Source organism: Acomys minous (genome assembly GCF_964271855.1).
Source record: "Acomys minous genome assembly, chromosome: 11".
Classification (NCBI taxonomy): Eukaryota; Metazoa; Chordata; class Mammalia; order Rodentia; family Muridae; genus Acomys; species Acomys minous.
Genome location: NC_140492.1, coordinates 26115189 through 26131941, shown reverse-complemented (window position 1 = coordinate 26131941; position 16753 = coordinate 26115189). Strand labels below are relative to the sequence as shown.

At 37.7% G+C, this 16753-nt stretch overlaps 1 protein-coding gene across 1 annotated transcript in view; it reads left to right on the top strand.

The window, feature by feature from the left end:
- GBE1 (1,4-alpha-glucan branching enzyme 1) overlaps positions 1-16753 on the top strand; it is a 234914-nt gene that overhangs the window by 38969 nt on the left and 179192 nt on the right. The window contains exon 2 of the mRNA XM_084802365.1: positions 6484-6653. Coding sequence (XP_084658491.1) covers positions 6484-6653 — 170 coding nt within the window. The remainder of the gene's footprint in view (positions 1-6483; positions 6654-16753) is intronic.

Sequence of the window (16753 nt, the reverse complement as noted above, 5' to 3'; positions counted from 1 at the left end):
CAGTAAGAAGAAAGCTTCTGCTAAACATCTATATTGATTATTTTTATGTCACTGTGAGAAGACACCATGACCAAGGTAAATTATAGATGAGTTGTTTTGGGCTTACAGTTTCAGAGGGTTAGAGGCCATGGTGGCAGAGCAGAGGTAGCAGGTGACAGGCCCTGGGATGTTCCAGAGACCTTAGAAGCCTTACAGCCTGCTTCCAAGACATCTCCAACAAGACCACACCTCTTAATCCTTCCCAAATGTTTCTGCCAAGTGGAGTCCATGTATTCAAACATATGAGCCTACTGAGGTCATTTTCTTTCAAACCAGCACAACACCTGGATCTGTTTAGTGACTGACTCAGTGCTCTTTTCATCTTCTAAGAGCCCAGACTCTCTTGCTCTTCTCTTAAATCTCTTCCCTTTAACTATTACAAATCTTTCTTGAGTTGTCTACCTTTGTGCTTCTTGCCTAGGTAGTTAATTTGCATTAAACAGAATTAAAAACAACAACTACAACAACTACAATTCATAGTCTTTGCTATATAGGAAGGATCTTACCCCCAGGATTTCTTTTATTTTTATGCTCACTCTACATCAGAGACATTTTCAGTTAGGACATGAACCATTTTTTTACAGCACAACTGTGGCATTCAGAACTCTGTCTTAAATTGGAGCTTTGGTACTGACATAGGATCTGACATAGATGACATAGTTCATCTTCTAGGAGAACACATTTTACCCTGTTCCATTTTTTTTTCTCACATTCCTATCTCCTTTTACTTCCTCACAGCAGTCTGCCTATTGGTTTAATTAATTCAATCCATTAAAAAAAAAATCCCTCAGATTTCACCCCCACACCTGTGTATTACAGTGACTATGGAAAATTGAGACAAATTATATGTTTACATGACTGTATTCTTATGACATAGATTCTCAGAGATGCTTCAACTTTGGAACAAAACATAAATCTTCCCTAATTAACACATATACTAAAGTTTAAACAAGTGTTATTAAATAAGAGGAGACTGCAATGCTTAAAAATACAGTGATGTAGTGCCACTTCCTTTTGGAGAAACGCTACAGCCCATACCTACAAAGTACACGCTGAGCACCATGGGAAAGGTCCCACTGTGCCATCATTGATCCCTCATGACCTATGAGGTGTCTCTGCATTCAACTGGGGCAGGGAGGGCAGAGAAAAGAACTAAAGTGGCTTATTTAATGTCACATGCGGAGGCTAGAAATAAACAAACCTGGACTGATTACTTGTAGAGATGAAGCTGTAGTTATCCTGTGCTGTTACTCCTAATTACAAGATGAATAGCCTTAGGAGTAAGAGCTAGGCACTGCCTTCCTAAGGACGGATGACTTAGTTAGAAATTTTATTGAAGATACCTCCTGGGGCCAATAATGATACATCCTATTGGTTTTATTTTCCTGACCTTGAATAACTTATGTATTTATTTGCCTGTATTTTCCCTTTTTATATATAAAAGGTTAATTTATATATGTTGCATCAGATAGTATTTACAATAGCTTTTCATGCCTGTTCAAAATGCTTGATCTTATATTAACATCATAATACAGTTTTGGTTACTGAAATTTGACCTAGTTTTTAAAGTATTCTATAAATTCATAGAAAAAATATTAAGGGAGATGACTGTAGCCCGAGAGGGCATAGGCATGATGAGCTTGCTGTACCCCCAGGCATTTTCTTTTCTGAGCCATAGTGATTTCAAAGTGGAATGTGCATTCCTGTATCACAAGCTTCGGGGCTGACCTTGAGGGGAGTCAAAATATTTAGCAAAAGTAAGAGAGTGCTATAATCCTGTTTTCATCAGAACTTTACCAAGTGGAGCACTGGAACATAATCCTAGAAAATTTTGTAAGAATGATAAAAACTTTAAATCTGAGACTATGTTTTTAATGCATCATATATAGATTGACAATAAAATTATATTTAGCCTTTTAAAAATAAGTTACTGTTTTTCTTAGCATTATGATTATTTGTATTTCTTTTTGTATTAAATTCAGATTTCTTTTGTTAGTTGTTTCATATTGTTCAGGTAGTTGCTCTGAATCCTTAAAAAAAGGACTGGAAGGCCAGGCGGTGATGGCACCCACCTTTAATCCCTGCACTTGGGAAGCAGAAGCAGGGGCATAGCTGTGAGTTTGAGGCCAGCCTGGTCTGCAAAGTGAGTCAAGGACAACCAAGGCTACACAGAGCAACCCTGTCTCCAAAAACCAAAAACCAAAAACCAACCAACCAACCAACCAACCAAAAAAAAAAAAAAAAAAAAAAAAACCCAACCAACCAATCAAACAATAAAACCCAAGAAGGACTGCATCTAAAAAGGATCTCAATGAAATAAAATACACCTAAAGAAGTGGATCTGACAAGTGTATGAAACTATTTTCAAACAGAAAAAAACCTTCTCATGCTTTCAAGAGTTTTTTTTTTTGTGTTCTCTCTCTCTCTCTCTCTCTCTCTCTCTCTCTCTCTCTCTCTGTCTCTCTCTCTCTCTCTCCCTCCCTCTCTCCATCTCTGTCTCTCTTTCTCTCTCAAATTCTGTCAGATCTGTAACCTGCTTTGTTTGCCTAAATCATCATTTTAAGTATTTTTAAACCCTTGCCACTGTGTAATTTCATAGGAAACTGATTTTTTTCAATCTTGAATGAAATACCTGAAGGAGAGGCGGCGGTTAGCGGTGGGGCCTGTGCTGTCCTCTCAGTGCGACTTCTATTTTCTTGTTGCTTCCACCTTTGTAAGGCAAACCTAGTATCATTTGTTTATCATCTTGTGTGTTCAGTACCTCATTCGTACAGCACTTTCCTAGCTGTACCAGGAGGGCCAGCTGTCTTTCTGGATAAGGACTGGAGTGAATCTTGGATTCTCTTCCTTTTTGTTTTTTTTTGAGAAAGGGTTTCTGTGTAGCCTAGGCTATTCTGTACTCACTTTGTAAACCTGGCTGACCTTGCACTCAGAGATCCACATGCCTGTGTCTCCTTGAGTGCTGGGATTACAGGCGTGCTCCACTGGGCCCAGCTCCATCTTGTCACTTAATAATTAAATACTTTCTTTGTAACTTTATTGAACTAGCTCCTCATAATTAGCTAGGTAGATCACCTCCTATAATTTGGTTATAAACAGTGCCATAATTTCATACTCAGGTGCTTTTATTCCTTTTAGAATGTACCTGAAGAATAAATTTCTAAAAAATGAGTCACTTAAATAAAGCAGTTTTGAAATTTTAATAATGGATGCCAGATTATATTTTTTATATTCTAATAAAGAATTCCTTTCCCATCCCAACTGCATTCTGTCCTTACTGAATGGAACAGAAGGGTTAGATTTGGACCTTCTTGCATTTATTTATTTATTTATTTATCACCTCTCTCTCTCTCTCTCTCTCTCTCTCTCTCTCTGTAATTTTAAAAAATGTTTATAAATTTAATCCCATTAGAAATGATTGTAGTATTAAGGATGACATTTAAATGACAATTACAGGTTTCTATGTAATTAAACATGCCATTTTTTTCTTGCTACTTTGTAATGCTATCTTCTCATTCATTAGTTTCTATTTGTGACCTCAGCCAATGACTATTTCAGAAATCCAGTTAGTTCACAAGCTCTGTTTCACATGCTATCAGTTCCATAAATAGAGTTGTATAAACATAGCTTTACATACCTAGTGAGATTCCAATGGATATTATATAAAAAATGTCTAGCTGATTTAATAATGTAAAATCATAAGCATTATGGAAAACTGGCTTCTTAAAGTACTACTCACATTTCATAAAAGAAAAAGAGAGCGAGGTAAGGTAGGCCGAGAACAGGATCTTTGCAAAGGAAAAACAAAAAACCTCTAAAACCCACAGAAAGCCACACAGTTTCCCTCTCTTCAAAGGCGTAATCTGTACTTATTCTAATTTATCAGTCATTTTCTACTATTGACCATCTGTCATTGTTTTGTTCTCTTTTTACATTTCTGTGTGTGTGTGTGTGTGTGTGTGTGTGTGTGTGTGTGTGTGTGTGTGTGTGTGTATGCGGGTCCTAAACCCTTCACAGGAGCCCATTCTCCCCTTCATTATGTAGATTCTGGGGATCAGCTGAGCGCAGTTGGGTTGGTAGCAAGCACATTTATTCACTGAGCCATTTACCTGGCCCCATTTCCTTCTTTACGTCTTTACATTTGAGTTCTCATTCTTTTCTTTTCTTTTTCTTTTTGTGATATAGTACTTTAGTTTACATTTTGTTGGTCTCATTTTTAAATTTACTGACTGTATAGCATCAAATATATATAGATTCCTGTCTGTTTAACTAAGTTCATTTTTTTGTGTTTTGTTTTTGCTAGTTAGTATTGTGGGGTCCACTCAAATCTAACATAACTCAAACATCAGATTGTTTTTTTAAGCAAAACCCCAAGCATTCAATTTTATCAATAAAGACTCAGGAGCCAGATGCTGGAGAGAAAGCCTGCTGTCTCAGACAGGCAGAAAAGCACATAGCTGACCTTGCTACTCAGCTGACATCCCAGAAGCAAAAAGCCCCTTCTCCTCCATGTTGTCCTAAAAACCCTTCAAACTCAATGTCCCTTCTTCCTACTTCCTGTGTGTTTTTCTCTCCACCCTCCAGACTACCTCTCACTCTGCGTTTTTTGTTTTTGTTTTCTATGTTCACTACCTGTCAGCTGGTTGCTTGCTCTTCCTTTTGACCTGTGGTTGACTTTATTTAATTCTGTTTACAGAAAGCTCTTGGATTAAAGGTTTGTGCTAAGGCAGAGACAGACCAAAACCAGAAACAGCTTTTTTCCAGTACAGTCTTGGGGTTCGTAGTGTGATCACATATGCTGCAACACCAGTCACTATAGATGACAAATCATTTATTGTAATCAAGCTGCTACAGGTGGATCAGGGCTGCTGAACAGACGTAGGAGCTGAACTGTGATTATGAAGGGACGTTGTACTCATATTTAAAGGATAAAACCATAGGCGAGGGGCAGTGGGGTGGGCTGTAGCATTGCCCAGTTGTATTTTGACCTACGGGGTTGAACAAGGGAGTTTTCATGCTGAGACTATGAACTTAGTTTGACTGGCCAGCAAGATGGAGTAGTTGTCCTTGAGATGTCTGGATTTAGACAACTGTCTCCTTACAACTTGTCCTTGAGATGCCTGGACCTCAGATAAGTGTTTCCTTAACACTGAAGTTGTTCTGCTAATGGGAAGTCCCCAGCTCCCTTAGGGCAGGACCTTGAACTTAGTTTTCCAGTATGAGCAAATGGAGTCTTTAAACAAAATGGTATTACTTAGAATAAGTTTCTTTCGCTCGTTCCCACCAGTTAGCTGCCCAGATTTTGTATATTCTCTATGGATTTCCATCTAATTTCATACTGTCTGCTGGTAATGTATTGTTTCTCTACCCTCCTAGATTTACAGAAGATGCCATAAAGAAATTCATCTTGCAGTTGTGGTACCTGTATTTTTTACATGAAAGATCTGAGTGCTGGCTAGTTTTATGTCAATTTGACATCAGTTAGAGTCATCAAAGAGGAAGGAGCCTCAGTTGAGAAAATGGGCTGTAGGCAAGCCTATAGGGCGTTTTCTTAATTAGTAATTGATATGGGGCAGACTCAGCCCCACATTGTGGGCGAGGCCTCCCCTGGGTTCTAGATGGCTGAGCAAGCTACTCTGAGCAAGCCAGTTAGCAGCATTTCTCCATGTCTTCTACATCCATTCTGGCCTCCAGCTTCCTGCTCTTGATGAGTTCCTGCTGGACCTACTTCAGTGATGAGCAGTGACTTGGAAACCACATAAGTCCTTTCCTCCTCATGCTGCTTTTGGTCCTAGTGTTTCATTATATTAGTAACCCCGACTAAGACAAAGACAGGTTTCTTCATGCGTATTACTTGTTTTACTAGTTTCTTTTTCCAAGTTTGCTTCAGATGTAAAGTTATTTCATGAAAGCAAGTAGGGCTTTTGTTGTTGTATTTACTTATTTTTCCATCTATCAGTAAGGATCCCTGGGATCCTGGGGGAACTGGAGGAGGATCAGGAGCAACTGTGTGCTTGCTGTGCCTAACTGTTTGGGGCTTTTCAGTTTCACGCTATGCTTTCTGGCCTTTGTGATGTGACATGATATGGCTGTTTCCATGGTCAGATGATTTAGGGTAAGGCTAGCTGAACTACAGCCCACAGGTCAAATTCGACCTGCCACCTCCTATTTTTGTGAATACACGGTTATTGGAAACAACCAAGCCTTTCATTAACATATTATTTGTGGCCTCTTTCATGCTTCAGAGACACATTGAGTAGCTGTGACAAAAGGACCAGATGGCTGGCAAAACCTCTGCCCTATAGCAGGGAAATTTCGTGAAGCTCTGCTGTACAGTAATTTTATTTTCTTGCTGATTTGACTATATGATTTGACTATTTGACTTTCTTTTTATAGGAGGGCAAAATTTCTAACTTCTTTTCTTTCTTTTGTACTTTTTCAAAGGTATAAGAAGTTCAGCCAGGTTTTGCATGACATTGGAGAGAATGAAGGCGGTATCGATAAGTTCTCCAGAGGTTATGAGTCATTTGGCATCCACAGATGTACTGATGGTGGCATATACTGCAAAGAGTGGGCCCCAGGAGCAGAAGGAGTTTTTCTTACTGGAGAATTCAGTGAGTATTTTGAAAGCATTGAGGATATTAATATTTTATTTTTCTGTCATGAAGACTTAATTTGCATTTTTAATTATATTAATATTAATGATTCAAATGGTTATCTGACTTTCCAGCTAGTGTTATAGAATTCACTAAATATTTTACTTCATATGCTATAATTGCTTCTGTTAGTATGTAATACATATATTTCTGACTCTACTTTCTGGTATACAGTGCACAAGAAATAACAGGATGTGAGGAAAATAGTGTAAGAAAGAGTATGACAATTTTACTCAACATTGTTGCCATGTTCTGATCAGAAGGACGAACAGTATTGCTGAAAGTTTGGCATGGATAGTCTATGAGCTTTTGCAGTGGCTAGCCGGTGTCATGTTTCTTGGATCCTTTGTAGTCTTATATGGCTTTTGAATCTTCAGTAAATGTTGATATTGAGTTTACTTTATAGGGACCTTGATCACTGAGATGTTGTTTGTTTTTGTCATCTTCATCTTCCCTTTCTTTTGTCATCTGTACTATTATTTACACTAGACAGAATTAAGACTATGAAAAGAGTTCAATGTCAGAAAATAGGGCCTCTTAGTCTAGTGGTTAGAAGGAACACAAAAACCTGTAAGATAGCCTGCTATGCTTTATGCTTGGAGGATAAGCAAATATCATAATACAAGAAGGAAGAACACTATATTTTGAAAGTTAAATAACTGAAAAAAACAGACATTGTCAAAAAGTCTTTGATATCAGCAAACGAAACATGAAAATGATTGTAACCTTTAGTATTATAAAGGGGTTTAATACTTGATATTTGATGTTGTCAGATAAAATGTTTTGCATGATGTATTAATCTCTTTCTACACATGCTGGAAATGCCAAATGTATAGGGATAGAAAATAGGTTGTTGTTGTCAGGGGATGAGGGCAGGATGGTACTGTCTGGAATAATAAAAGTATTCTAAACCATAGGTATGTGCTAGTGTATTAGTTTCTTTTGGCTGATGTGACAAAACACCATGATCAGAAATGACTTACAGGAAAAAGGGTTTATTTGGCTTACAGTTCCAGATGTAGAGTCCATTTTTAGAGAGGAAGTGTGACAGCACGTGAGTATCTAGAGTAGTTGAGTGTGTGTATCTTCAACCATAGGTAGAATAGAGAGACAGGGAGAGAGAGAGAGAGAGAGAGAGAGAGAGAGAGAGAGAGAGAGAGAGAGAGAGAGAGAGAGAGAGAAAGGGAGAGAGAGAAAGGGAGAGAGAGGGAGAAAGATAATGAATTAGAAGTGTGGTGAGACTGTGAACCTCTAAAACCTGCCCCCAGGGATGTACTCCCTCCATCCTTAAAGTTCTATAACATCCTCAGCAACACTGCTAACTGTGGACCCAAGTGTTCAGAGATGTGAGCTTATGAGGGCATTTCTCTTTCAAATCACCATAAGTGATTATGTGACTGCGTGTATTAATCATGCTACATGGAACTATATACAGAAAGTAGATTTTCCTGCATGTAAGTTATAGCTTAAAGAATTAACTAAACCCAAACATGTTCATACAAGCTCCCTGGACCTAGGAGGCTTGGGTCTGGAATCCTGACTGGAGTGGGGAGGGGATGGAGAAAAGATAGAAACAGAGATACAGAAAAGCTGGGGTCAGGTGGGCTGTGCACACTCTTATGGAGTGGTGTCAACTACAGCAGCAACTTGGAACTTCAGCATGTTTGTTGTATACAACAGAAGGCCAGGGCTTAACTAGTTGCTATCAGAGGCTTCTGGGGAGGAAGCTGCAGTTGCTAGGTCTATTGCTGGAAGCACTATACTTGCACTCATTTCCAACATTCCTGTTCAGATCCGAGGAAGTCTTTGCCAATTCCTCTGAACCTTACTCATGTGGGAGAAGGCCTAGCCAATTTCACATGGGGCTGAGGCCTTCATTCTTGACATGACTGGCTCATTTCAAACAATACACAGTTACTCAAGACTTCATTAGCTCAAAACTTGAGTCACTCCCTACAGCATGCCTCTAATTCCAGCAGTTAGGAGGCAGAGGTAGGCAGGTTTTTATGAGTTTGATGTCAGTCTGGGCTACATTGTGAGTTCTAGATCAAGGCCTATATAATGAGACCTTGTCTTGCAAAAAAAGAATTTAGCAGTAGTTTTAGGTTTTAGCTATGGCAGTGCTGTCCAAGGGAAATAAGATTCATCACCCCTATGAAATTCAAGAGTTTTAGTAGTAATATGAATCACAAGAACACTTTGATGGGTTTTATAATATTTTATTTACCCCAATGTATAAGGCATTATCAAATTAACATATATTGGTTTTAAAACTTATTAACAGATATTTTTATTCTCCTTTTTAAAGTGTGTCTTTGAAATCTCATTATGGCAAATATGATCACAGATGCTGACTTTTCATGAGAAATACTTATCACATATTTTGATTTAACAAAATTGTCAGTTTAAGAGTAGAGTCACAGACCCAGAATTTATTTCAACTTAGTTAAAATTTCTTAGTAACTGACTTGAATAACAGTTTTAAATATTAAATTTAATAAACCAATAAAATTAATGAAAATAAAATTAATGTAAAATTCCATTTCTCAGTAGCATTAAATAACCTCATTTCAATTTCCCAATAGCTGTATTTGGTACTTGATCTTTATTAATATTTAATTTTTTAAAAATTCAGTGCTGAGAATTGAACTTTGGGCCTTAAACATACTAAGCAAGTGTTCTACAACTGAGCTATGCTCCACCTCACACCTCGAATGCTTATATATATATATTTTTTAATTTCCATTTATTACACTGTGAATATTTATTGAGAATATATTCATTGAGAGTATTCAAGTTAGGATGGATTTTCTTCCATTTGTTTGTTTTCTATGTGTGTTTTGTATGTATGTGCATACTTGTGAAGTCTAGAGGGTACCTTGCAGGAGGTACCCTCATTCCACTACATGGGTTCTGAGGATTGAACTCAGGTCTGAAGGCTTGGTGGCAAGCTCCTTTACCTATTGGACCATCTTGCTGGCCATCAAGTTAAATTGTTTTTTTTATAACACTCTCACTCCCAAAAGGAATATAAGCATTTCAACTAAAAGATACTGGTATCTTATTCTCTGTCATATAGAATAATTTTTATAAATATCAAAAGATATATAATAAACTATGAAATGTATATTATCAAAATATAGTTATCCCAAATGTTGATTTACTAAAACTACCAGTGATGTTTGAAAATTAGATTTAAACATTTTAAGCACCCTATTTAAGTTTAATGCTTTACTATTAAAAGTACAATGATTTAAATCCTTTTGTAAAGTGAAATTAAAGCTGTGTGGTTCACATTTCAAAAAAATACTTTTTTTTTGTTAGATTTGTGTGTGTGTGTGTGTGTGTGTGTGTTACTTAGAGGACAAGTTGTAGTAGTCTGTTCTTTTCTTCCTCCATGTGAGTACCCAGGATCTAACTGAGGTTGTCAGGCTTGGTGGCTTTACTGGCTGAACCATGTTGCTCTCTAGTGGTCTATATTTTAATGTGAAGAAGTCCTGTGTTAACCTTTTCCTTTGTGTTGAATTGATTTTAAAATCCCACCTTTTGTTAAAATGTATTGCCTCATTTTAATGCTTTCTATATCCCGGAGATTGTGTTTTTACCCAAATGATTTTTGATCAACCAAAATTTATTTAATGCTTAAGGAAATAAGTATCATCAGATTTAGTGAATGAGCATCCATTATTTTTTTTAAACTGTGCAGTAGGATAACAATGGAAGTGAAATTGTGATTAAAAGCATCAAGATCAGACAATATTTTAGAGATATTCAAATATCAAACCAATTAATTTTTAGTAAATGGAGGGAGGATAAATTGTTTTTCTGCCCATCATTACATGGTCTCCCTGTGAGATCTCTCTACATTTGTCACTCAAGGTCTGGGTGCTGTGATTCTAGATGGAAAGTTGGTGGTTTATCTGGATTACTTAGTGAGATACTCTCTCCAGACAGCAAAGTGAAACAAACAAACAACAACAAAAACAGCTCAATCTGGGACTTAGTTTTATGGGAGCTGGCTTGGCTCCTCTGGAGGCCCTGGATGCCAGCTCCCACACTGAAAGAACAGAACCTTTATAAAAGTCAGAGCAGAGACAAATTTATGAAGCAGTCAGAGATGTAAAAGAGTATTTATTTCAGTGACTGTGTGAGTAGCAAGTGAGCACAAGTCTAAAACACAGAAGTTTGTTGATGATGATAATCTAGTTAAAAAACTATCCTTAAAAACATTATGTAACCACTCCCCTCCCCTAATACAACAGATTCTGTTTTGTTTTGCCTTTTAAATAAATCTTATCCTTTTTTTTCTTATTTCGATAAGTCATTTTTAAAAATTTATTTAAGTAATTTATTCAGATTACATCTCAATTATTAAACCCTCACTTGTATCTTCCCATTCCCCTCTCCCTCCCTTTTTCTCCTTATTCCCCTCTCTTAGGTCTCTGACAGAAGGGGACCTCCTCCCCTGCCATATGATCACAGCCTATCAGGTCTCGTCCTGGTAGCCTGCTTAGTCTTCCTCTGAGTGTCACCAGGCCTCCCCACCAAGGGGAAGTAGTCAACTAGGGGATACCAGAGTTCATGTCAGAGTCAGTCCCTGCTCTCCACGCAGCTGTGGAGAATAAGCGATCCATTGGCTAGATCTGAATTTGGGGGGTGAGTGGGAGCGGTCTAGGTTTACTGCATGACTTGTCTTGGTTGCTACAGTAGTTTGAGGAGTCCCCCTGCATCCAGATCCACCAGCCTTAATGGCCTTCTTGTAGGTTTCTAGGACCCTCTGAATCCTTCTATTTCCCCATTCTCCCTTACCTCTCTCACCTGGAGTCCCAAGTGGAAGTCCTAGCATCTATCCCAATCTCCTGCTGAGTGAAGATTTTCAGGGGACATCCCTATTGGGCTAGTATCCAATTATAAGTGAGTATATACCATGTGTATCTGTCTGGGTCTGGGTTAACTTACTCAGGATGATCATTTCTAGTTCCATCCATTTGCCTGCAAATTTCAAGATTTCCTTGCTTTTAATAGATGAGTGGTCTTCCGTAGTGTAAAATACCACTGTTTGTTTACCCATTCTTCAACTGAGGGACATCTAGGTTGTTTCCAGATTCTAGCTATTATGATTAATGCTGCTACGAACATGGTTGAGCATATGTCTTTGTTGTGTGGTGGAACCTCTTTTGAGTATATTCCAAGGGGTGGAACAGCTGGATCTTGAGGTAGCCATATTCCTAGTTTTCTGTTCAATTCCATGTAGAATCCAGGATAATGGAGAAACATCTTGTGACATTACTGATCTCCTGGGGCGTGGGGGTGGGATCAATGGAAGAGTCCTGGGGTGGCTCTAAACAGCTTTGATGTAGCAGTCAAATGTGATTTGCCCTTTGCCTTGATTACTCAAATAATCCAGACCAGCCTTATGTCAATGAGGCCTGGAGTATGAATTCTGTTTTATGGAGATGCTCAATAAATTGAGGGCACCTGTCCCCTCAAGGTAAGAAGACAACCTACATTTTGTTGTATTATCTTGTTTTCATGGGAATGCCATGGAATGTACCTGTCTAGATGAGGCCTATGAAAATCACTATACTGTATTCTCATAGGGAACACAGTTGCTAGTGTATTTTAGTTACTGACTGAAATGTCATTATATAGCACATGCCTGTATATATATATATCCCAGAAAATAGTCACATTTTTGTGTATAAACTTTGCAGATTTCCATGTTGTCTCTGAGTATGAGTTGTTTTTTGTTTGTTTGTTTTTGATTTTGATTTTTGTTTTTATGAAGGAAGGAGGTTGGATAGGCAGGAGAGTATTCTGCTTAAATGTTTAGAAGTTTCTTGGTTTCTGACTCATGGATTCCAATGGGGCTTCAAAGGAGTTCTTTGCCTGGTAGACATTTTCAACTCCCCATGAGTTGAAACTTCTGTGCATTGTTACGTGGTTTACCTTCAGTTCGCTTACTGGAGTTTTGAAGTTTCTGTAAAGCAGAGCTTTAGGACTATTCTGGGAACTGCTCAGCAGAGGGGAGGCAAATTGCAAGCTAGGTCAGGAGAGCTTTAGAGTACTGCTTACCAAAACAGTGTCCCTGCTGAGAAATGGGCTCTGTAATGTGTGCGACTCTAAAATAAGCAATCGGCGCAAAGGCACTTTGTGCAAAGTTTTCGGTACTTCCCCTCGCTTTCCAACAGGATGTGGGATCTTGAGCCCCTCTTTTGTTTATTAGATTTAGTGAATTTGCTTCTGCTTTACAGACACAAGTCGTGATGCCCACAGAACACTGAGCACGGAAGTCTATTCTTCCTTCCTGTTACAGGCATGCAGTCCGCGTCTGCCTCCTGCATCTTGTGAAATGAATGTTTCCTCTTAGCCACCATCCCATGAATGACAATTCTTCTCATTATAATTCCGAGGCATAATATTATATGAAATGATGAACGATGAGTATGACAGCCAATAAGCTCCTCTAGTATTAAGAAAGTTTGAAGAAGGATAACTTGCAAGAAATAAATTATGTGTAGGTGAGATGAGAAAAAGATAACACATTTAAATGAACTTTAAATGCTGTCGTTGTTTTTTTTTTTTTTCATGAGCCTTACATTCCACTTCACTTGAAGTGAAACTGGAAGCTATGAAGTTTGTTTTGTATTCATTGTTTCTGTAAATGTAAATGAAGGTAGTTCAAACATCCTTATAGAAGATCTAAACTAATATAGCCCTCTATCAGAAGATGGGTTGATATATGCTCTTGTTTATATTTTAAGTTAAAGAGGTTTGTGTAATTCATAAACACACACTCATCCATGCATGTGTATTTTCCTTGTCCCGTTTTAACTAATGTTTCCATTCTGTGTACAGATTTAGACCCCAGTGGTGCTAGATCACAGAGTCTTGCTGGAATGCTTAATGGGATTACATTGGTGGAGACGTATCCTTCCTAGGATTTTAGAAGATTGCTGTTAGAGGCCTTAATGCTAGAAGGGAGATTTTGAACTGCATGACATAAGTAGTAATTTTCTATCACCACATTGCATTTTTATAAAAATCCTCTTAAAATTTATGCTGTGTGGATAAGATGGAACTTCCTGTTAGTTTTTAAAATTTGATATTTCAGTTGTATCTAAAGACTGTAAACTTTAAAAATGAATTTTTAGTAGCTTTTCTATTGAAACTTTAACAATTTTGTCTATCAGAATGACTTTATTAAAGTCACCATTTACTCACACAAAAGTACCTTATTTATAGTATTCTTTTATTAAATTAGAAGCTCTCCTTAAGGAGTGATGTTCTATTTTATAATAGTCACATCTAGCCACGACTTTGACAGATTTTGACATAGACCAACATTTTCCAGCTCTTGACAACAATGCAGCTATTCATCTGAACTTGAAGGAAGGAACTGTCACTCATGATAGACATTTAAGAACATTCCAGTTTAATTTGTTGGTGTTTTATTTCTTACGCCACAGATAGCAGAAGTCTTAGTATCATGTTGCATTGTGGAAGGGTTTATAGAAATGCGGCTTACCTGTCAAAGGTGGGAAGCGTGTTCCCCCAGGTCCTTAGCCTCAGAACATCAAATGACATTTTGGTCATTTTTGTGAAGCCTCGAGAATTGCTGCTGTAGCTGGGTTCTCATCCCATTCTTGTCTCAAATCCACTTCCTTTTTCTCTACTACTAGCTTGAATTCTTCACATTTTACTTTCTTTTCTTATTGAAAATAGATTTTTTCATATAATGTATTTTGATTATGATTTCCCTTTCCCATACCCATCAAAATCCACACCCCTCTGTCTTTCACTAGAATACAAACATGCTTCTAAAACAAAAGCAAAACAAAACAAAACAAAGAAACTCTGCACAGGAATAGGACAAAACAAACAAACAAAAAAGCCAAGGTGTGTGTGTGGGGGAAGTACACACGCACATATACACAGGCACACATGCCCCTCCCCCCTCCACATACACATACACAAAACACTTAGAGATGCTGTTAAACACACAGAAAATCCATAAAAGTAAAATCAGAAGCTATAAAATATAAGCAAAAGATCTGTACAGAATGAAAAATGCCCAGGCTAAACATTGTGAGACAAAATCTTTTCAAAATATCTTTGCATTCCTTTTGTGTTGGCCATTTACTTCTGAGCATGGGGCCTAGCCTTAAGTGTGGTTTGTACACCCAGTGAGCCTTGAAGAGACTGAGGCAGCATGTATAGGTCAAAGCCAGGTTGGGCCTCGGTGCTAAAAGGGAAAGAGAAAACATAAGCCCACCCTCATCCCTATCCCAGAAGCTATCAACAATTGATAACCACTCACAAAGGAAAATTTAATTTTTTCCAAATAAAGTCTCATTGAGTATATAAACCACATTGTTGATTCTTATCAATATTTTCCTAAAAATATGAGAATGTTTTAAAACATGAATAGACTTTTATGGAGGAAGAATAAATTACCGTTTTATTGTATTTTGGCAGTTTCTCATGTGAAAGTATGGATATATTAGTTTTCATTCAGATTTCCAAAGCCCCTCTTCTTATGATGGATTTCTGAAAAAAAAAAAAAAGATTCAGTGATCTTCGGTGCTTGTACACTAGTAGCAGAAGTACTTCTAATGTGTTCTTTGGGAACCTCAGAATAGCTGTTTTCATAGCAAGAATGAATGTTCTTAAGCATTGAGGTACTTATGCAAGAAGTCATTGCCCGGTAAGTATGGAGAGAGACAGTTTAGTTTTCACTCAGTTTTTGGATGCTTAACATTTACCTCTATTTTTTAATCTTAATTTTAAACCTTATCAGTGTAGAGTGGTATTCTCAGAACATAAAATTAATCACTTTAAAGTGCATGTATGTCTTAGTTTCTGCTGCTGCAAGTTTGTTTGGCTTATATTTCCGTATTGCCATTTATCATTGGAGGAAGTCAGGACAGGAACTCAAACATGGCAGATCCTTTGAGGCAGGAGCTGATACAGAGGCTATGAAGGAGTGCTGCTTACTGCCTTGCCCCCACCATGGCTTTCTTAGCCTGCTTTCTTATAGAACCTAGGACCACCAGCCCCCATCATTCACTAATTAAGAAAATGCCTTACAGCTATATTCTCTCAATTGAGTTTCCCTGTTTTCAGATACTTCTATTTTGTGTGTCAAGTTGACACAAGACTAGACTGAACAAAGTATAATGTATTATATGATTATTATTATGGTCTAATTACAGACCACATTGTTATTCATACTACCCCACCCACCCAACAGAGCCATTCTCTCTCCATGTGACACGTGGTGCTTTTATGTATGGCTTCTTTCACTTAGTATTAAGTTTGAAGATCTATTTTTGTGATATATACTAAGCCCCTGAAATTCATTTCTTCTTATGGCCAATTGATATGTTTATGTACTTCCTGAATCAACAAATCAACATGGTTTTTACTTTTGTCTTTGTGAATAATACTGCATGAAAATTTGCTAGTGTGTGTGTGTGTGTGTGTGTGTGTGTGTGTGTGTGTGTGTGTATTTGTCTGTGACCATACATTTGACATTTTCTTGTATTTCCTTGGTTATTGCCATTTCCCCACCCTTCTCTGCTCTGTTCTAATTTCCCCATCCGCCCACCCTCCCAGCCCTTTTGGTCTCTACATGTGTGGAATTTGTTTAGCAGGGATGCTATTGGCAGAATGGAACATCGGAGAAGTGCTGGTTCACCTTAGCTTTCTTACAAACAACCTCCTTTCTTGGTAGCATTAGGCAGTAGATACTGATTTTCTTTGTATAAGAAGTAGACTTTGTCTCAAACCACCACGAGGGTAGGGGTTTCAATTAGGCTGAACATGCTTTAGTAATGCTTCAAATAATTTATTTAGGTCTGGAAGTGGATGCCAGAACAAAATCCTTATGAAACAGTATCATATAGGAGCCAGGGTTCTGAGCTTGTCTAAGAAACTTAGAGATATTTATTCATTGCATGGAGAGCTTGAGATTAACTAGCATAGTATTCAGGTATCCCTAAATGACATTTGAAGGAAGGAACCATCAGAACCCTTTTTGTTAGTTTAAGTTTTTG